At 43.4% G+C, this 22,278-nt stretch overlaps 1 protein-coding gene across 1 annotated transcript; it reads right to left on the bottom strand.

Annotated features, from left to right (window-relative positions):
- Nucleotides 1–1,916: 1,916 nt before the first annotated feature.
- Nucleotides 1,917–11,873, bottom strand: LOC120022986 (protein FAM186A-like). Its single transcript, XM_038966937.1, has 5 exons — nt 11,611–11,873; nt 11,131–11,333; nt 7,766–7,822; nt 5,859–6,263; nt 1,917–3,076 (listed from the first exon to the last, which is right to left on the bottom strand). Exons 2-5 carry the CDS (start codon nt 11,330–11,332, stop codon nt 1,917–1,919), a joined length of 1,824 nt encoding a protein of 607 aa, XP_038822865.1. The 5' UTR covers nt 11,333; nt 11,611–11,873.
- Between the last annotated feature and the right edge of the window lie 10,405 nt (nt 11,874–22,278).

The raw sequence follows: 22,278 nt of genomic DNA, 5'->3' as shown, positions 1-22,278 counted from the left end.
GGCACCAATGTCCGCTACAATAGGGCGCCCTGGAGGTTTTGTAACATTCTCGTGTAATTTCGGCAAAGTATAGAAAATGGCAATTTTAGGGTGTTGAATATCCAAAAAGTCGTATTCTTTTTTTGGTGATCTGACCAGAACTTAAATACCCACCTAGGACAGTAAAGATAGCGTTCTGAAATTGGGAAATGGGGTCACCTTATGAGTTTCTAATTAATGAAAATAATAACGGAAATATTACATTTTATATAACTATTCATACCCTTTACTCAGTACTTTGTTGAAGCACCTTTGGCAGCGATTACAGCCTTGAATCTTTTTGGGTATGACGCTACAAGCTTGGCACACCTGTATTTGGGGAGGTCCTCCATTATTCTCTGCAGATCCCCTCAAGCTCTGTCAGGTTGGGTGTGGGGTGTCGCTGCACAGCTATTTTCAGGTCTTTCCATAGATGTTTGATCAGGTTCATGTCCGGACACTGGCTGGCTGGAATCTTGGTTTCTTCAGACCAGAGAATCTAGTTTCTCATGGTCTGAGAGTCCTTTAGGTGCCGTTTGGCAAACTCCAAGCGGGCTGTCATGTGCCTTTTACTGAGGATTGGCTTCCATCTGGCCACTACCATAAAGGCCTGATTAGTGGAGTGTTACAGAGATGGGAGAACCTTCAAGAAGGACAACCATCTCCACGGAGGAACTCTGGAGCTCTGTCAGTGACCATCGGGTTCTTGGTCACCTCCCTGACCAAGGCCCTTCTACCCCGATTTCTCAGTTTGGGCAGGCGGCCAGCTCTAGGAAGAGTCTTGGTGGTTGCAAACGTCTTCCATTTAAGAATGACGGAGGCAGTGCTCTTGGGGACCTTCAATGCTGCATAAATGTGTTGGTACCCTTCCCCAGATCTGTTCCGACACAATCCTGTCTCAGAGCTCTAAGGACAATTCCTTCGACCGCATGTCTTGGTTTTTGCTCTGACATCCACTGTGGGACCTTGTAAAGACCGGTGTGTGCCTTTCCAAATCATGTCCAATCAATTGAATTTACCACAGGTGGACTTGATCCTTGATGTTTCTAGAAATTGATGAGTCTCATAGCAAAGGATCTGAAGACTTATGAAGTTATTACAGATTCATTTTTTATAAATTAGCAACAATCTGTTTTCGCTTTGTCATTATAGGGTATTGTGTGTAGATTGAGGGGAAAACAATATTTAATCCATTTTAGAATAAGGCTGTAACATAACATGTAGGAAGAGTCCAGGGATCTGAATATTGTGTGTATAAAAAAAAATGACACGGCCTGTTTTTTTAATTTTTGCACAATTTTTCTGTTGTCAATCATTTATATTGAGCATTTAGCTGACCAGTGGGCAACGGCCAGACCCCCTACCAAGCTGGAACAGCCCGCTTTTCTGGTTGGATGAGCTGGCGCAAATTCACATTCAAAGTCAGAGTGAGACCCGCTCTGACTGTTCGGCTCAGGCGCAAAGTGTTAGGCCACCCAAGCTCACAAACTGAGACCACCAATGCAATCTTCGCTCTCTCCCACTACTCTTCTATCCCATCCTCTTCCTTCTGTTAAATCCTCCCTTCTGTCTGCCTTTTCAACCCTACTCTCCTCCCTTCCTTTGACTCCAACTGTCCCCTTTCCTCCCGGGCAGCCCGATCCTCCTCTCCCGCTCCATGGCTGAGTGACTCACTACGTGCTAACACAACAGGGTTGCTAACACAACAGGGTTGCTAACACAACAGGGTTGCTAACACAACAGTTATACAGAACTGGAAGAAAACTAAACTTCCGGAGGACCTATCATCCTTCCACTCCCTCTCCGTAGCAAGTACGCAAGACTACATGTGAGTAATGTGTAGTAAGTGTGAAGAGGCTGTAAGAAAAGATAAACACTTGTATTTTATTACATTTTGTTTATTGATGTTTTTTATTCTTAGCAGTGGGTGCAGGCCAAGGCCGGACTGTCTCCTGAACTCGCCGTTTAACAGATCCAGAGGTTGGAGGGATGAGAGAGTGGGCAGAAACGGTTAAGGTGGGGGAGGTTGGGGCAGGGCTGGTTAAGGTGGGGGAGGTTGGGGCAGGGCTGGTTTGTGATGGCTGGGTGGAATGGGTTGTGATTACCGGTAATGGGAAAGGGGAAAATAAGAAGTCAAAGTGTGGTGCAGTAGGTGATATTAATGTGAGGGGACTGGACACGGAGGCTGATGGTGTTCCCAGAGGAAGGGTGGGGGAGGCACTGCCTGTTCTTGAACTCACAGGCGTCTGGTGTTCTAGGGCGACTGACCCGGAGACAGAGAGCTGCCGAAGCACCTCCCCTTCCCCCAGGCGATCCTTCTCCAGCTGGAGGCGCTCCCTCTCCACCTGCAGGCGCTCTGTCTCCACCCTCAAGCGCTCTCCATCCAGCTGGAGCCGATTCTTCTCCACATCCAGGTGTGCCTTCTGTGTTTCATGTGCTTTTTCTAGTAAATCATAAAGAGCTTGGTGGATGTGTTGGGCGGTCTGTGTAACATGGATTTGTTGTGTTTGTGTGTCCAGGATTTGTTGGAGCAGATTGGCTTGGGGGCCCTGTGGTGTCCAGCCAGACGTGATGGGTTGGGGTATAGAGCCAGAGTGGATGGAGTGAGCTGGTGCAGGACAGGAGGTGATGGGTTGGGGAGAAAAGCCAGAGTGGATGGAGTGAGATGGTGCAGGACAGGAGGTGATGGGTTGGGGTGCAGTGCCAGAGAGTGCATCTGCATTGCTTGTTATTTGGGGTTTTAGGCTGGGTATCTGTAAAGCACTTTGTGACATCTGCTGATGTAAAAAGGGCTTTATAAAATAAATTTGATTCATTGATTGAGAGTGGATTGAGTGAGCTGGTGCAGGACGGGAGGTGATGGGTTGGGGTGCGGTGCCAGAGTGAGATGGTGCAGGATGGGAGATGATGGGCTGGGGTGGCACTGTTGGTGCTGGCCAAGGTGTTGATGGTGAGGTGGAGGGTAGCTCCTCCATGGTGACAGAGGGTAAAGCTGACTCCACAGTTCCCTCTGCTGCTGGTGGGGGACCAGAGCTGGACATTTCTCCCAGAGAGAGACCTGGACAAGAGGATTATGTCAAAATTATTTCAGATATTTTATTAATCACTTCTTGTTGAAATTACTCCCTTTAAAATGTCATGTTTTCTGTTGGTAAACCATTATGGCATTATGCTTTTTAATTCAAATAAAGAATACACAAATTATTCCTGGAGTGTGTTCTGTTCTTTCCATTCATCAGGTACTCATTTAACACTGGTGCTGATTTAATACAGTCTGTATGGAATTTAATAAAGTTTGTGTGGCTCAGTGAAATGTAAACTTTGCCTTGCCTCATAGGCTACTCATGAGAGACCACACCCACACGTCTAAAGGGATAAAAACTGTTTCTGCCAGTCTTCGGTTTAAACACTCCTTCAAGGCTTGGTTAATGTTGCGATAGCCTCCTAGCCTTCGGTTTAAACACTCCTTCAAGGCTTGGTTAATGTTGAGATAGCCTCCTAGCCTTCGGTTTAAACACTCCTTCAAGGCTTGGTTAATGTTGAGATAGCCTCCTAGCCTTCGGTTTAAACACTCCTTCAAGGCTTGGTTAATGTTGAGATAGCCTCCTAGCCTTCGGTTTAAACACTCCTTCAAGGCTTGGTTAATGTTGCGATAGCCTCCTAGCCTTCGGTTTAAACACTCCTTCAAGGCTTGGTTAATGTTGAGATAGCCTCCTAGCCTTCGGTTTAAACACTCCTTCAAGGCTTGGTTAATGTTGAGATAGCCTCCTAGCCTTCGGTTTAAACACTCCTTCAAGGCTTGGTTAATGTTGAGATAGCCTCCTAGCCTTCGGTTTAAACACTCCTTCAAGGCTTGGTTAATGTTGAGATAGCCTCCTAGCCTTCGGTTTAACCAAGCCTTGAAGGAGTGTTTAAACCGAAGGCTAGGAGGCTATCGCAACATTAACCAAGCCTTGAAGGAGTGTTTAATGTTGCGATAGCCTCCTAGCCAAGTGTAAAGTCACTGAGCTAGTGGACTGATTCATTAGATGTGTAGATTAGCTTTTTGTTGTATAAATGTAAATATGTGGACATTGTGTGTGCTTCAGTGTACGGCACAGAGCCCATGACTCTCGTTTTGCCCTGCAGCCACTGGCCTGCCATTAGAGGTCCACAATGGAAAGAAGTCTGACTTCCTGTGTGTATAATCCTGTATAATGTGTGTATAATCCAATAATAATTGGCTGCCTGGGTGTGGCTTCTCCATGCATTTCAAAATGGTCAAATAAAATGAGCAATAACTATACTTGCATTTATGGATGAATCTGTTTGAATGCAACAAAAATATCACAACATCCTGGTTTGTTCTGAAATGTAATACACAAAAATGTCTGTTGGGGGAAGGATGTTGGGTAGATATCAATATGTACGTAAAAACATTATTGAAAAAATGATTCATTTAAGTGGGGATGTGGCTGACATTTTGGGCTTGCCCAGGCCTCCTCTAGGCCTCCTCTAAGACACTATCATCTTCAGTCTGTAGATGCTACCAAGCAGGAAATTATGTCATTTGAAGCTGTACTGCATGCTCTGTATGAGTAATATTTAGATTAATAACAATTGTTTGAGTAATATTGAACATTGTAAACATGATAAATTCAACAAAAAAAAAACTCAGATTTGGCACATTTGTGGATACACACTCATCAATTTTAAGGGGGGTTGTTTTTTTGTAGACACTGGCCTACACGGCAGGTAGCCTAGTGGTTAGGGCGTTGGACTAATAATGGCAAGACTAAATAAGATCAGGAGTAAAAATACGCTTAACAATTCACATGGACTCACTGTGTGCAATGGTGTTTAACAATGTTTTATGACTACCTCATATCTGTACCCCACACATACAATTATCTCTAAGGGAACCTATTAGTAGAGGAGTTAAAACTTTTTTTTTTTAAAGAACAGACATTGAATATCCCTTTGAGCATGGTAAAGTTATTACACTTTGGATGGTGTATCAATTCACCCAGTCACAACAAAGATACAAAGTGTCCTTCCTAACTCAGTTGCCGGAGAGGAAGGAAACTGATCAGGGAATTACCCATGAGGCTAATGGTGACTTTAAAAAGCATTTATGAGCATTTCCAACAGTGAGCAGCAGGTAAGCTAGCGGTTAAGAGCTTAGGGGCAGTAACTGAAAGGTCGCTGTTTCGAATAGGTGAAAAATCAGTTGATGTGCCCTTGAGCAAGGCACTTGGCACTAATTGCTCCAGTGAGCCTCTCTGGATAAGAACGTTTGCTAAATGACAAAAGTTTTATGTGAAAATTGAATACAAATGATCTCCCTTTGCTGGTGAATTGCTGTATGTGCAATAATACCATGAGTTACATTGTCTAATTATGCCAGTTTCTCTGTATTGAATGGGTCGCAGACTTAAACTAGCAGAGTTCCCTCTCTGGAACTTTGATGCATCTTGTGCAGTAGGCCTACATTCTGTCAAACAATTTATGTACAGCAAATCAACATTAAACCCCAATCATAAGCAGTGTTTTTGGAAATATACATTTTTATATTTCTCAATAATTCATGTAATTGATCTGAATATACACTTGCTTTGTAGCACATATGATAGGGCCAGTCTACAAGAAGGCCTGGTTAAGGCCAAAACATCAAACAAACTTCTATTCATTATTTTAGATTACTTAAATGTCAAATTTAAACCAAACAATAGATAGTGAAATATACAATATTGAATTATGAAATATATCGTATATAGTCCCAATGTATAATATATTATTACTATGATGTAATTATAATAATTTAATATAACATTAGATGTAATTACAAGATTAGCACTCACCAAATCCCAAATCAACAGGCCCTACACCAGCTTCGGTCTCTGCCATTCGGGAGAAAAGTTGCTGCTCCAGGTCGGTCAGCGCAGGCACGGTGTTGGCCCCCCCACCAGTCTGGGTGGACAATGTCCGGATAGAAAAAACCTTTTGCTTGACTTGGCTCCTTATGAGATTGAACTTCTTCCTGACATCGTCACCACATCTCGCCACAGCCGAGGTCAAGGTCCCAGCGATGGTGTTCCAGGTTGCCGTCTTTGACCCCCGGGGGCGAATGTGGGCCTGGGCACCGAAGAGGTCCTCCCAGTGCCCAAGTACCCCGGAAATAATGAGATCCTCATCTCCAGGGGTGAATCGATGCCTCTTTTTTTCAGTTTCCTTCTCCATTCCTTTCGGTTTTCTTTTTCCTTTATCTACATGTGATATGGATAGAAATCAGCATCAGGTTGTAGTATATGATTCATTCCTAGGAAACAGCCTAAACTTTGTATTAACTTACTAGTGTTCTCCCTTGTTGGTCACATTAACACAGTTGCAACTGTGTTGTATTTAAACCATGAGGCCTAACGGGGTGTGGTATATGTATTTAACCTTTATTGAATTAGACAAGGCAGTTAAGAACAAATTCTTATTTACAATGACGGCCTACCAAAACGCAAAAAAGCCTCTGGCCATTATAAACCGATAGTTTGGGTCCTGAATGCTAATTAATAAATTAAGTTAATGCACCTAATCTATTGCACAGTAGGGTTTACAACACTGCTCAGTCATAACTGGCATCTCTTGCTATGAAAGTATACGTCAAAATGAGCCAGTAAACCCTCTCCAGAATGATAAATTCTGACTAAATAGAAGCTAGACTTTCACAGTAACTTCCTCAGAAATAATCCTGCTGCAACATGTTGAATAGACATTTCAACTTGTTGCTCCTTTGAGGGGTTAGTTCTGTTTCAGAGTTAAATGTCCGATACATTTCAGACAACATTTCACTGGAGTTTTTTGGGCTCCCGAGTGGCGCAGCGGTCTAAGGCACTGGACCTCAGTGCTAGAGGTGTCACTACAGACCATGGTTCGAATCCAGGATGTATCCGCACAATTGGCCCAGCGTCGTCCGGGTTAGGCCGTCGTTGTAAATAAGAATTTGTTCTCGACTGACTTGCCTAGATACATAAAACATGTTCATCCAATGGTTCCATTGATTCTTGTGGAATCTAACAAGTGCATTTCAATTTATCATGGACCTACATAACACAAGGTTGTACGCTACTACTCAATTATGTTTTTTGTGCTGGGATTTCCACACTCAACAGTTGACACCTTGTAGAGTCCACGCTCCGATGAGTTAAAGCTGTTCTCAGGGCAAAACGCAATATTAGTTAGGTGTTCCTAATGTTTTGTACACTCAGTGTATCTCTTGGACTGAGACCAGCATGCAGGTTAATGCCATTAGCCAGATGGGTGTACATGCATCATAAAATCATGTGTTCTTTTTCATAACATTGCTAGAATCAAGGTATTGTTTGTCATTGAGTGTTGTTCAGCCCCCTGAAACAAGGCAGGCTGGAGCTAACATTCTCAAATTAAATTGTGTTGTTCAGCCCCCTGAAACAAGGCAGGCTGGCGCTAACATTCTCAAATTAAATTGTGTTGTTCAGCCCCCTGAAACAAGGCAGGCTGGCGCTAACATTCTCAAATTAAATTGTGTTGTTCAGCCCCCTGAAACAAGGCAGGCTGGCGCTAAAATTCTCAAATTAAATTGTGTTGTTCAGCCCCCTGAAACAAGGCAGGCTGGAGATAACATTCTCAAATTAAATTGCTAAGTGATGTCGGGTATCTACGTCGGTTTGAATTCTGTCCAGATTCTGAACTGTGGCTTAAAAATGTTTCTATGTGTCAGAAGATAGAAAACACATACCTTTGAGTAGTGAGACTTTGTGTTCTTCCGTTTTTTCTTTGAGCTCTCCAGCCGGCCCTAAGTTGAAGACAAATATAACATGTTGATGGCAAATCAGGTGAGTAGGTTACCCTTTTCATGACTCCAATTACATTACAGTGGAGCCATTCCACGTCCCATTCTGCCCAGTGGGGGAAATGGCCCGACTCTCCAACGCTGCCCTGTGTTAACCAAATGCTCTGTCTAAACACTAAATAATCCTCACTTGCGATGTACGGGTTTGGAAACATTTGGAGCTTAACAATTTTTCTCAAATTACAAAATATATACTTACAGTACGCAGTCTAGCAAAACTGCAGCTGGCTTTATTATGAGAAATACATACGATCCAGACGGATATGTGGAATGGAAAGGGTAGTAGCAAAGGGTGTGTGATAACAGCCAGATACAATTTTACTAAACCATGCATAGTATGTATCTTTTCTATTTCAAAAGGTTATTTATATGACAGTTACGTTAAAAGGTTTCCAAAAGCGTATTGCTATAGGATTAAAACAGGAGAATTAGCCTAATCAATTTACCTTAAAGACTAGGTGTGCTGATTTCCCAGCTAGCGTATAACGTTCTGAGAACCATATTTCTTAGAGCTTGGTGAGTTGTTTTTCATACAACCTCCCCAAAATGTTCTGGGAATGCTGCAGGATACCCATGTAGCACATAACGTTGTGAGAACCATATGTTTCTTAGGTGGGAATTTCAGTACTTCAGCATAACGTTTCCTACAGTTTTCCTCATGGTTGTATTTAAAGCAAATGTGTCAAATTCATTCCACAGAGGGCCAAGTATCAGCAGGTTCACTCCTGCCTTGTACTCGATTGACGAATTAAGGTCAGCAATCAGTAAGGAACTCTCCTCACCTGGTTGTCTAAGTCTTAATTGAAAAGAAAAAAACAAAAACCAGCAGACACTAGGTCCTCTGAGGAATGAGTTTAACAGACCTGATTTAAAGTAACATTCTCAAATTGTTCAGAGAACGTTAAGAGACTACATTCTTCTGTGGGAATTTCAGTACTTATGCAGGTTTCCTCATCATTCTGTTGAAATTCATGTTCTTAGAACATTAAAAAAACGTTCCATAAAAACCACAAGAAAACAGTAACGTTCAAAGAACATTCTAAGAAGGCTATTTAAAAAAAAAAACATTACGTTCTCGGCATCAAAACTAATTATTCTGAGTTTAACGGCAGATGGCATCCAATGTTGCATTACAGCCCCCAACTGGACTATAATATAAATCCATTATACTTTGTGATACATAATGGGAAAAAAAAGAAAAAAAATACACAAAAAAACACCCTGCCAACTAACCCTACACCCTACATTAAAAACCCACTAGCCCATTCTACTACTTTGACCCCATCTGCTCTTGCACCATGCCAATGGCCTCGGAGGACGGGACACCACCACTTAACACACCCTGGAAATCGACTGAAGTCAAATAGCCAAATACTTCTCCGCAGCTGCCACCACATCCATTTTCTGTGATTTACATTCCATTTCTGTGGTACAGTTGATAACTATTGCTCTGAACGCTAAGAAGCCAACCTTTCTGAAGCATATATCACTAATTGGCCTATCCCTCTGTGCTGGCACAGATCTACTACTCACAGGGATCCTCTCAGGATCCTTGACCCATCCTCCTCTACTTTCTTCAGGTGTAAATGTTACACCTGAAACAGGGCAATGGATTCAGCACAAAAGCTCTAAAGGATAACTGATATATATCCTAACATGACTTTGTCAGGTAGAGACTCTGACTCAGAGACTGACAGTCTCCTGTTTCACCACCGGGATCTGCGTCGCACCAAACGGCGGGCGTCACAAACACCAGGAATTTAAACTTCAATTGCGCCACCTCCACACTTAAAACTAACCCAGAAAATCACTACTTTCAATGGTGCCTCGTTCCTGAGAGCAAAGCAAGAAACAGATCTTGACCCAAGTTGCATGACACGGACCGCCTGCTCCCTCTGGTCAGAAGAAACAAACATCACAAGTCCACTACAGGTTACCTTCACTGCATCCAACTCCTTTCCCACCCACCCTGAAACCACAAATGGTTCTGCCAAAAGGCAAGGATGCACTTTCTCCCCAAAAAGTCCCTCCTACTGGACAAGACTCTTCTTTATCATGTCTATTGATGCCAGGCTCGGTTTCCAAGCTCTTCACAACACCTCATTAACTTCCATTTCACCTCCAGAGCTCGGTCTGGTGTACGGCTCACTCTGTTTGCACTTGACACCAATCCTCTTTGACACCCCATCTCCACCTTCCTCAAATTCAACCTCTGCTATCCTCATTCTCTTCGACCTCTTATTCCTCCATCCTTCCATTCCTCCATCCCTCTTCAGAAATCCACCTTTGCGTCCCTGTCCCAATAGTCCTCTTCTCCCGACTTGACTTGCGTCCTAGTGGCATTCAGACGTAACGCCATCTCATAACCTCCAGGGGGGCAACATTTTGGGAACATGAGCAGTGACCACACACTGAAAAAAAACAACCCCCAGACTCAACTCTTCTCGGAAAACCATCAGCTCTCCGCTTCTTTCGTCTCTCTGACCGCGGGACTTCATTCAACACACTTTCCGAATCTCCCATCAACAAAACTCTATCCTATCTTGTTAAGTGTGTTCAGGTGGGTTTGCCGCACCCACTAATTGGACACACCTGATATTAATGAGTGATTATTTACTTTGAAATGGAGTCTGTTTGAATAGACTAAAATGAACAGAGCAGTGGACTAATTCCAGGAATAGAGAGCAGAAGATCATAGGTTAGAATCGCATTGATGCGGTGCCACAATAAAAAAAAAGTGTGTTTGCATGATTAATACCTAAGCAAATGAATATCCATGTGTCCTATCTGTGTTTGGAGTTCACAACAGGTAACCCAAACTAAGCTAGCAGTGATAAGTCTTATTGAAATAAGTTCTCAGAACGTCATTTAATTACCTTTAAATAACATTCTGAGAATGGAAATTATAGGTTAATAAAACATGCCATAAAAACATTCTGGGAACCATAGTAAAACGTTCTCAGAACATCCCTGCAATCTAGAAAAGGTGGAATGTTCACTTCCATTCTCAGAACGTTAAAAAAAAAACGTTCCGTTTTACCAGTCAGGAAACGTTTGGCTTTGTTCCCAGAACCAATGGGAAACCAAAAACGTACGTTTCCACAACTTCCAAGGAACCAAATGTGCTAGCTGGTTTAAGAGCAGGTCCCTGCTGTTCATATAATCTTATTCATTATGATCTTAAAGGCAAAACTGATCCTACAAATGGTCCTACTAGCAGACTGTGAAAACAGGCGGTGCTCTGCTTTTACCATGAAACACAAATGTTTCAATCTCTTCCTCCTTTACTTCATCTTTAATGTTGACATTCAGCCCCAGTGTTTGACTGCAGTCTTCCTGCTTCACTGATGCCATCTCTGGAGCCTGCCGTTCACTCTGTGCTCCACTCTTACAATCAGGACCCTCAGATTTAGGTGCGGTAAAGGAGAGTGGCAGGCTGGGTTTGATCACCATCCTAAAATAAAAGATCAGACACGCATCCCAAGTAAAAATATGAAATGACTACTATGTAATACAAATAGCTGCTATTAACTGGTATGTTGGATTTGAGAGGACATTTCTCTGGTAATCTCTGATTATAAACATAAGATCAGGAAAAAAGTGTGAACACTGAAAATATTCGTATGCCTTCTATTTTAGGCATACTGTACATAACCCATACAACATGTAAATTGATCAATACATGATTTTCTTTACAGCCGTGCAATGGGCTGTGGATAGCCTGCACTCACCATGATATGAGCAAGCCTTAGCGACTGACGTCAAGAAAGCCTCCTGTGTTGCTAGCTAACGTTAACTAGCTACAGTAGCTAGTCGACAGAGACGCTGTATACTAAATTAGCTCATATGCGTTCAATCAACACAGAATCATAAAATTGCATTTAGCTCGTTATTCGTAAGCGAAATAAAAGGTTTCTGAAGTATCGAAACGTCAAAAAAAACTGCGCATGAAGATCCAAAACAAAGAAACGCGGCAAAACTTCCTCATATGTCTTCTTTGGTCTTCATTAGTGACGTTTGGTGACCAACTGCAAGTGTTTACTGCCACCTAACGTCCGGGAGTGTAATGTGGGTAAATTACCAGTTCCAAATCATACCAACAGGGCAATATTGATTTACACCTTATTACAACAAATCACATTTTATGTCACATACGCCGAACAGGTAGCCCTTACCGTGAAATGCTTACTTACAATCCCTTAACCAACAATGCAGTTTAAAGAAAAATAAGAGTTATGAAAAATATTTACTAAATAAACCAAAGTAAAAAAATAAGAGCAACAATAACGAGGCTGTATACAGGGGGTACCGGTACCGAGTCAATGTGCGGGGGTACAGGGTAGTCGAGGCAATTGCGGTAACATGTACATGTAGGTAGGGGTTACGTGACTATCCATAAATAATAGATAAGCCATTTGATTAGCTGTTTAGCAGTCTTATGGCTTGGGGGTAGAATCTGTTAAGAAGCCTTTTGGACCAAGTCTTGGTGCTCTGGTACCACTTGCCTTACAGTAACAGAGAGAATAGTCTATGACTAGGGAGGCTGGAGTATTTGGACATTTTTAGGGCCTTGCTCTGACACTGCCTGGTATAGAGGTCCTGGATGGCAGGAAGCTTGGCCCCAGTGATGTACTGTGCCCTTACGCACTACCCTCTGTAGCGCCTATCAGTCGCCATACCAGGCAGTGATTGCTGTCTTGGAGGACCTACAGCACCCGATGTCACAGGAAGGCCAAAAAGATCATCAAGGACAACAACCACCCGAACCACAGCCTGTTCACCCCGCTATCATCCAGAAGGCGAGGTCAGAACAGGTGCATCAAAGCTGGGACCGAGAGACTGAAAAACAGCTTCTATCACGAGCCAGCTACCACCCGGTTACTCAACCCTGCACCTTAGAGGCTGCTGCCCTATATACATAGACATGGAACACTGGTCACTTTAATGTTTACATATTTTGAATTACTCATCTCATATGTATATACTGTATTCTATTCTACTGTATTTTAGTTTATGCCGCTCTCTCGTCCAACCACCCACCGCTATTTTGTAAACAAATGATAGCTTTAATACCCGTTAAATGGAAGGGTATTACTTGATAGCTACAGATGGTAGAAATCATGCAGATGTATATGGGGAATTAGCATGGGATTTAATTTGTATTTTATTTAACTAGGCAAGTCAGTTAAATGTTTTATTTATTTATTTACAATGATGGCCTACACCGGCCAAACCCGGACGACGCTGGGCCAATTGTGTGCCGCCCTATGGGACTCCCAATCACGTCCGGTTGTGATACAGTCTGGATTTGAACCAGGGTTTCTGAAGTGACGCCTCTAGCACGGAGATGCAGTGTCTTAGACCACTGCCCAGATGTTTTTGCTCCATTGTTCACATTTTTATAGGTGGCCCACTGAGAATATGCTCGAAGTGTGGCTTTAGAGCAGCCTTAGATAAAAGTCAAAATAGAGTTGAATTGAAAAGTTATAAGAGCCAGTGTCTTTAATACCAGTCTCCAATTATATAGTTACTAGTTTGTTCATACAACCATCTGGGAAGAAGTTCTGATAGTAATGCTTTTCGTTTACAGAAGACAAATATTAACCAAAGCAAAAGGTACAGAACATGTTCTTAAGCTCAGTTCATGTCAAACATTGAAAACTATCAAATGTGCACCATTTCCCTAATTAGTTCACTCAACACTTTTTCTATGAATTGTGCCTGTATTGTGTTGCCTGGCTACACAAACTCCTTGCTCCGACCAAACGCTACGCCACGCTCATGGACGTTAGTTTCTTCTCTGCAATGAGTCTTGGTCAGACCTAGGAGTACCTCCTGACGATTTCTAGGCCGTCTGATACTGATCGGTTAGAGATGAGCCAATCACTGATGACGTTGTTTTGTCCAACACCCCTCATTTTGACGTCACCACAAACAACTTAAATGATGTCAGTCTCAGACTGAAGTACGTAGCGAACGACAGAGCAGCAGAATAATTCAGTCATCAGACAATGTGTTGTGTGTATCGGTGCACACTCCCTCACTCCTATCCCATTTGAACAGGGTTTAGGGGGCAAGAGGGAAGAAGGGTCCAGCAAAAGCAGAGGAACATTTGACCTGGCCTGAGTAAGAAAACAAGATAATACTTGCTGTATTTTTTGACATTGTCTCCTGCCTTTTCGACCCCACCCCTCTTTTCTATCCTATCCTCTTCCTAATGCTAAATCCTTCTCTCCTCACTTTCCACATCCTTTGATTTCAACTGTCCCCTTTCTTCCCAGGCGGCCCGATCCTCCTCTCCTGCTCGTTGGCTGAGTGACTCACTACGTGCTTTATTTATTTATTATTTCACCTTTATTTAACCAGGTAGGCCAGTTGAGAATAAGTTCTCATTTACAATTGCGATCTGGCCAAGATAGAGCAAATCAGTGCGACACAAACAGAGTTACACATGGGATAAACAAACATACAGTCAATAATACAATAGAAAAAGTCTATATACAGTGTGTGCAAATTAAGTAAGATTAGGGAGGTAAGGCAATAAATAGGCGATAGTGGCGAAATAATTACAATTTAGCAATTAAACACTGGAGTGATAGATGTGCAGAAGATGAATGTGCAAGTAGAGATACTGGGGTTCAAAGGAGCAAAAAAAACTATATGGGGATGAGGTAGTTGGGTGGGCTATTTACAGATGGGCTATGTACAGGTGCAATGACAGCTGATGCTTAAAGTTAGTGAGGTAGATATAAGACTCCAGCTTCAGTGATTTTTGCAATTCGTTCCAGTTATTGGCAGCAGAGAACTGGAAGGAAAGGAGGCCAAATGAGGTGTTGGCTTTGGGGGTGACCAGTGAAATATACCTGCTGGAGCGTGTGCTACGGGTGGGTGCTGCTATGGTGACCAGTGAGCTGAGATAAGGCGGGGCTTTACTTAGCAAAGACTTATAGATGACCTGTAGAGCCAGAGTGGATGGAGTGAGCTGGTGCAGGACAGGAGGTGATGGGTTGGGGAGAAGAGCCAGAGTGGATGGAGTGAGATGGTGCAGGACAGGAGGTGATGGGTTGGGTAGAAGAACCAGAGTGGATGGAGTGAGATGGTGCAGGATGGGAGGTGATGGGTTGGGGTGGCACTGTTGGTGCTGGCCAAGGTGTTGATGGTGAGGTGGAGGGTAGCTCCTCCATGGTGACAGAGGGTAAAGTTGACTCCACAGTTCCCTCTGCTGCTGGTGGGGGACCAGAGCTGGAGATTTCTCCCTGAGAGAGACCTGGACAAGAGGATTAGGTCAATATTATTTCAAATTATTTATATTATTTATCACTTCTTGTTGAAATTACTTCCTTTAAAATGTCATGTTCTGTTGTTATGGCATTATGCCTTTTCATTCAAATAAAGAACACACACAGGCTACTCATTAGAGACCATACACACGTCTGCAGCGATAGGCAGCTAACAATGACTATACTTGCATTTATGGACAGATCTGTTTGACTAACAAAAAAATATCACAACATCCTGGTTTGTTCTGAAATGTAATACACAAACAATGTCTGTTGGGGGAAGGATGTTTGGTATATTGGATTTTGTATGTAAAAACATTGTTCAATTATTAATAAAAGTGTGGATGTGGCTGACATTTTGGGCTTACCCAGGCCTCCTCTACAATCTTCGGTCTGTAGATGCTACCAAGCAGGAAATGATGTAATTTGAAGCTTTACTGCATGCTCTGTAATATGAGTAATATTTAGATTTCAAAAACAACTGTTTGATGAATAACATTGTAAACATGATGATCAAGATGGTTAAGAAGCTAAAATGTAAAGTTGTATTTTTCTACAGAAAGAGATGGTGCCTTTCTCGAAGCAGTAGGAAGCAGATTATTCAGTCAACCTTTTAATCTGCTCTTTATTATGGTGATATTATTTATCAGGGTGCTGCTGCTGCTACTCTTGGACGCCATCTCCCATAGTGCCCTTCGTTTTGTTACACGTGACAGTTTTGATACTCATTCCTGCATCCTGTATCAAAAGGTTGGCTGGGATTGGCTAAAGACCCATAGATCTCTACAAATCAAATATTATTGGTCACATGCGCCGAATACAACAGGTGTAGACCTTACCCTGAAATGCTTACTTACAAGCCCTTAACCAACAGTTCAAGAAGAGTTAAGAAAATATTTATTAAATAGTAAAACATTTAATAATGAGGCTATATACAGGGGGTACCGGCACCGAGCCAATGTGCGGTGGTAGAGGTTAGTCCAGGTAATTTGTCAACGTAGGTAGGGGTACAGTGACTATGCATAGATAGTAAACAGCAAGTAGCAGCAGTGTAAAATCAAATGTAAATAGTCCGGGTGGCCATTGGATTAATTGTTCAGCAGTCTTATGGCTTGGTGGTAGAAGCTGTTAAGTAGCCTTTTGGAACTAGACTTGGCGCTCCGCTACCACTTGCCATGCGGTAGTAGAGAGAACAGTCTGACTATGGTGACTGGAGTCTGAACATTTTTAGGGTCTTCCTCTGACACCGCCTAGTATATAAGTCCTGGATGGCAGGAAGCTTAGCCCCAGTGATGTACTGGGCCGTACGCACTACCCTCTGTAGCGCCTTACGGTCAGATGCCAAGCAGTTTCCATACCAGGTGGTGATGCAACCGATCAGGATGCGCTTGATGGTGCAGCTGTAGAACTTTGAGGATATGGGGACCCATGACAAATCTTTTCAGTCTCCTCAGGGGCGCTCTCTTCACAACTGTCTTGGTGTGTTTGGACCATGATAGTTTGTTGGTGATGTGGACCCGCTCCACTACAGCCCCGTTGATGTTAATAGGGGCCTGTTAGGCTCGCCTTGTCCTGTTGTCCACGATCATCTCTTTTGACTTGTTCACGTTGAGGGAGAGGTTGTCCTGGCACCACACTGCCCAGGTCTCTGACCTCCTCCCTATAGGCTGTCTCATCATTGTCAGTGATTAGGCCTCCCACCGTTGTGTCGTCAGCAAACTTAATGATGGTATTAGAGTCGTGCTTGGCTATGCAGTCGTGGGCTGAACAGGGAGTACAAGAAGGGACTAAGCACGCACCCCTGAGGGGCCCCCGTGTTGAGGATCAGCGTATGTGTTGAGATTGCGTCACCTGTGGATCTGTTGGGGCGGTATGCGAATTGGACTGGGTCTAGGGTTTCCGGGAGGATGGTGGTTGTGAGCCATGACCAGCCTTTCAAAACACTTCATGGCTACTGACATGAGTGCTATGGGGCGGTACGCATTTAGGCAGGTTACCTTCACTTTCTTGGGCACAGGGACTATGGTGGTCTGCTTGAAACATGTAGGTATTACAGACTCGGTCAGGGAGAGGTTGAAAATGTCAGTGAAGACACTTGCCAGTTGGTCCGTGCATGCTCTGAGTACACGTCCTGGTAATTCATTTGGCCCCGCGGCCTTGTGAATGTTGACCTGTTTACTCGCCTTTTTGTTTACAAGGCCCTACTTCATAAACTTCCGACTTATCTAACTTTGCTGTTGAAGTATTGATACCCGAGTTGCCTAACCCGTTCACAGGATTGGTTAACTCAAGGTTCCTAGGTTCTCCACTGAGCTAGGCAAATCTTAACAAAAAAAACTCCACATCTGGCTTCTTCACCTGTGGGATTGTCTGAGAGGGGAAGCTGAGGAGTATTTCTGTCTGTAATAAAGCCCCTTTGTTGGGAAAAACTCATTCTGATTGGCTGGGCCTATGCCCTACAAGGCCCACCCATGGCTGCACCCCTGCCTATTCATGTGAAATCCATAGATCAGGGCCTAATGAATTTATTTAAATTGACTGATTTCCTAATATGAACTGTAACTCAGTAAAATCGTTGCATGTTGCACTTTTATTTTTTCTCAGTTTATACCATTACTATAATGTAAATATAATATAACATTAAAGTGGAACTGACAGTGTTTTAATGACTTTGCAGATATGAAAACAGACAATCATAATATGTAAAAATGCATATACAATTCCCAGTTTGATTAAACACCAACTTTCTAAGAGGTTTTAAAATAGGTTCTATTTGTCTCAGCGTTCCATGACACTAAGACGTTGTTGTCAGAATAGATGGATGCAGTTCAATGCGTGATTCATATAGTTCACCAGTACATTTCTTGAAGGGTCCCAAATATAATGCCATCAGGTTGTATGTCACAGCGGGTACATTGTTTGCTGCCTCCACCCAGTCGAGATACACTGTTTCAATGACTCAATATTTTGAACAAAGACCGGTGTAACTAAGGCTAGGAATGTCTATACAATCAAACTAGCAAGGGCCATGCTCACAAGTTAGTCTAAACGTGGCTAATAGTCTAGCGCACGTGTCAAACAAAAGGCCCGCGGGCCAAATAGGACACACAAGTGAATATAAATGAGTCAACAGCTAAGTCATCTACCTCCGTGAATTCAACTTCAATTATACTGCTTCGTGTGCCCCGTTTACACCGTGCAGCTTAGGGAATGTGTACAGACACATGCCGTAGTCCTAGCTAGGCTACTAAAATGTTGCAGTCTGGCTTCGGTCTTTAAAGCTTGACAATGAATAACCAAATAAAACGAAACCTGCAACAAAATACCAGGCAAAGAAGAAACATGTAGGTCAGTTACAGCAACATTTGAGCAGTAGCTTAGGCTGGCTACACAACTATAATACATTTTGATTGCACCGACACAGCAATGCTGTATAAAACCGCACCAGCGATCCATGCAGTGGAAAAACATCTTAAAACTTGTTTTAAGTTTAAATGTTCAAAACAGCATACAACGTTTTTGTTATTTGGAGTTAAATACTCTTTGATTAGGGTCGCAGCATATTATGCACATCTGCAAGCATAGCAGCAAAGGCTGGACAAATATTATGTATCTCTTTTGTTTTAGTATGTTAAAATGCTATGTATGTACAGCATCCTATGTACATAAGTGGACATTATAAATCAAATACAACAATGGCCAGTTTGGTTTGCAGTGATGATGCAGAGACAGCAGGCTAAAAGCCTGATATGGACAGTGATGATGCAGAGACATCAGGCTAAAAGCCTGATATGGACAGTGATGATGCAGAGGCAGCAGGCTAAAAGCCTGATATGGACAGTGATGATGCAGAGGCAGCAGGCTAAAAGCCTGATATGGACAGTGATGATGCAGAGACAGCAGGCTAAAAGCCTGATATGGACAGTGATGATGCAGAGACGGCAGGCTAAAAGCCTGATATGGACAGTGATGATGCAGAGACGGCAGGCTAAAAGCCTGATATGGACAGTGATGATGCAGAGGCAGCAGGCTAAAAGCCTGATATGGACAGTGATGATGCAGAGACAGCAGGCTAAAAGCCTGATATGGACAGTGATGGTACAGAGACAGCAGGCTAAAAGCCTGATATGGACAGTGATGATGCAGAGGCAGCAGGCTAAAAGCCTGATATGGACAGTGATGGTACAGAGGCAGCAGGCTAAAAGCCTGATATGGACAGTGATGGTACAGAGGCAGCAGGCTAAAAGCCTGATATGGACAGTGATGATGTAGAGACAGCAGGCTAAAAGCCTGATATGGACAGTGATGATGCAGAGGCAGCAGGCTAAAAGCCTGATATGGACAGTGATGATGCAGAGGCAGCAGGCTAAAAGCCTGATATGGACAGTGATGATGCAGAGACGGCAGGCCAAAAGCCTGATATGGACAGTGATGGTACAGAGACAGCAGGCTAAAAGCCTGATATGGACAGTGATGATGCAGAGACAGCAGGCTAAAAGCCTGATATGGACAGTGATGGTGTAGAGATGACAGGAGCAGTGGAATAGAGATACTAAGGGCAGGCATATGTTTCAAGTACAGAGGAAAGTCGGGGTGAGGAGGACGGCAGGAAGGGACAGAGGAGAAGAGGCTATTTTTACAAGATGAAGGGTGGGACACAGCCGGTAGATTAAGGGTGGGACACAGCCGGTAGATTAAGGGTGGGACACAGCCGGTAGATTAAGGGTGGGACACAGCCGGTTCAAAGCGAATGATGGCAGGCCCAACTGCCTGTAAACACACAGTCCAGTTCAAAGTGAATGATGACAGGCCCTACTGCTGTTTCCTGAAGTCCACAATCATCTCCTTTGTTTTGTTGACGTTGAGTGTGAGGTTATTTTCCTGACACCACACTCCGAGGGCCCTCACCTCCTCCCTGTAGGCCGTCTCGTCGTTGTTGGTAATCAAGCCTACCACTGTAGTGTCGTCCGCAAACTTGATGATTGAGTTGGAGGCGTGCATGGCCACGCAGTCGTGGGTGAACAGGGAGTACAGGAGAGGGCTCAGAACGCACCCTTGTGGGGCCCCAGTGTTGAGGATCAGCGGGGTGGAGAAATTGTTACCTACCCTCACCACCTGGGGGCGGCCCGTCAGGAAGTCCAGTACCCAGTTGCACAGGGCGGGGTCGAGACCCAGGGTCTCGAGCTTGATGACGAGTTTGGAGGGTACTATGGTGTTAAATGCTGAGCTGTAATCGATGAACAGCATTCTCGCATAAGTATTCCTCTTGTCCAGATGGGTTAGGGCAGTGTGCAGTGTGGTTGCGATTGCATTGTCTGTTTACATATTGGGGCGGTAAGCAAAGATAAAAAGGTCCAGAGTTGATTTCAAGTGTTGCATTTGCATTTTGGAATCTGTTGCTGTTAGCCCTCAATATGAAGTCCAAAGAGCCGTCACTGCCAGTGAAACAAGCCATCATTAGGCTGAAAGAATCAAAACAAACCCAACAGAGAGATAGCAAAAACATTAGGTGTGGCCAAAATCAACTATTTGGTACGTTCTTAAAAAGAAAGAACACACTGGTGAGCTCAGGAACACCAAAAGGCCCAGAAAGACCACGGAAAACAACTGTGGTGGATGACTGAATAATTATTTCCCCGGTGAAGAAAAACCCCTTAACAACAGTTGACCAGATCAAAACACCCTCCAGGAGGTCGGCGTATCTGTGTCAAAGACAACAATCAAGAGAAGACTTCACCAGAGTAAATACAGAGGGTTTACCACAAGATGTAAACCATTGGGAAGCCTCAAAAACAGGAAGACCAGAAGACTGTACAGTTCTTGAACAACATCCTATGGACAGATGAGACAAATATCAACTTCTACCAGAATGATCTGAAGAGTATGGAAGGAACTGTTCATGATATGAAGCATACCACCTCATCTGTGAAACATGTTGGAGGTAGTGTTATGGCATGGTCATGTATAGCTACCAATGGAACTGGTTCCCTTGTATTTATTGATGATGTGACTGCTGACAAAAGTAGCAGGATGAATTCTGAAGTGTTTAGGGCTATATTACCTGCTCAGATTCAGCCAAATGCTTCAAAACTCATTGGACGGCGCTTCATAGTGCAGCTGGACAATGACCCAAAGCGTACTGCGAAAGCAACCCAAAACTTTAAGGCAAAGAAGTGGAATGTTCTGCAATGGCCAAGTCAATCACCTGAACTGAATCCAATTGAGCATGCATTTCACATGCTGAAGACAAAATGCCCCAAGAACAAACAGGGACTGAAGACAGCTGCAGTAAAGGCCAGGCAGAGCATCACTAGGGAAGAAATCCAGCATCTGGTGATGTCTTTGGGTTCCAGACTTCAGGCAGTCATTGAGTGAAAAGGATTTACAACCAAGTATTAAAACTTACAATTTAAATTTATGATTGTTAGTTTGTCTAATTACTTTTGAGCCCTTAAAATTGGGGGGGGGGGGGGGGGGGGGGGGGCAATGTATAAAAATGGTTGTAATTCCTACACGGTTCATACAATCATTTTGACAAAACCCTTAAATTAAAGATTAAAGTCTACACTTAAAGTACACCTTGATTGTTTCCTTTCAAATCCATTGTGACGGCGTACAGAGCCAAAATTATGCAAATTGTGTCACTGTCCAAATATTTCTGGACCTGACTGTATATGCCTTTTAGCAGATGTTTTTATCCAAAGCGACTGACGTAAAGTTTATGCACACATGACTGTATGGGTGGTCCCGGGAATTGAACCTACTACCATGGCATTACAAGCACCATGCTCTACCAACCGGGCTACCAAGGACGGGTGTGGTTTCATTGCATCCAATGGCAGTGTCCACGATAGCCTAACCAAGGAGCTGCTTGTGGATTTGACAGCTCTAACGCAGTTCCACCTGGAACACCAAAACAACAGCTATGAACGTGTCGGCTGGCGCGGATTTGATTGAGTCTGGGCCTTAGAGAAGCACTTACCACATTCAGAGCAGCAGTAAGGTTTCTCCCCTGTGTGCACTCTCTTATGACGTGTTAGATGACTTGATTTGGAGAAGCACTAACCACAGTCAGAGCAGCAGTAAGGTTTCTCCCCTGTGTGCACTCTCTTATGACGT

The sequence above is a fragment of the Salvelinus namaycush genome, chromosome 28 (genome assembly GCF_016432855.1).
Source record: "Salvelinus namaycush isolate Seneca chromosome 28, SaNama_1.0, whole genome shotgun sequence".
In the NCBI taxonomy this organism is placed as follows: Eukaryota; Metazoa; Chordata; class Actinopteri; order Salmoniformes; family Salmonidae; genus Salvelinus; species Salvelinus namaycush.
This window is presented reverse-complemented; position numbering and strand designations above follow the sequence as displayed.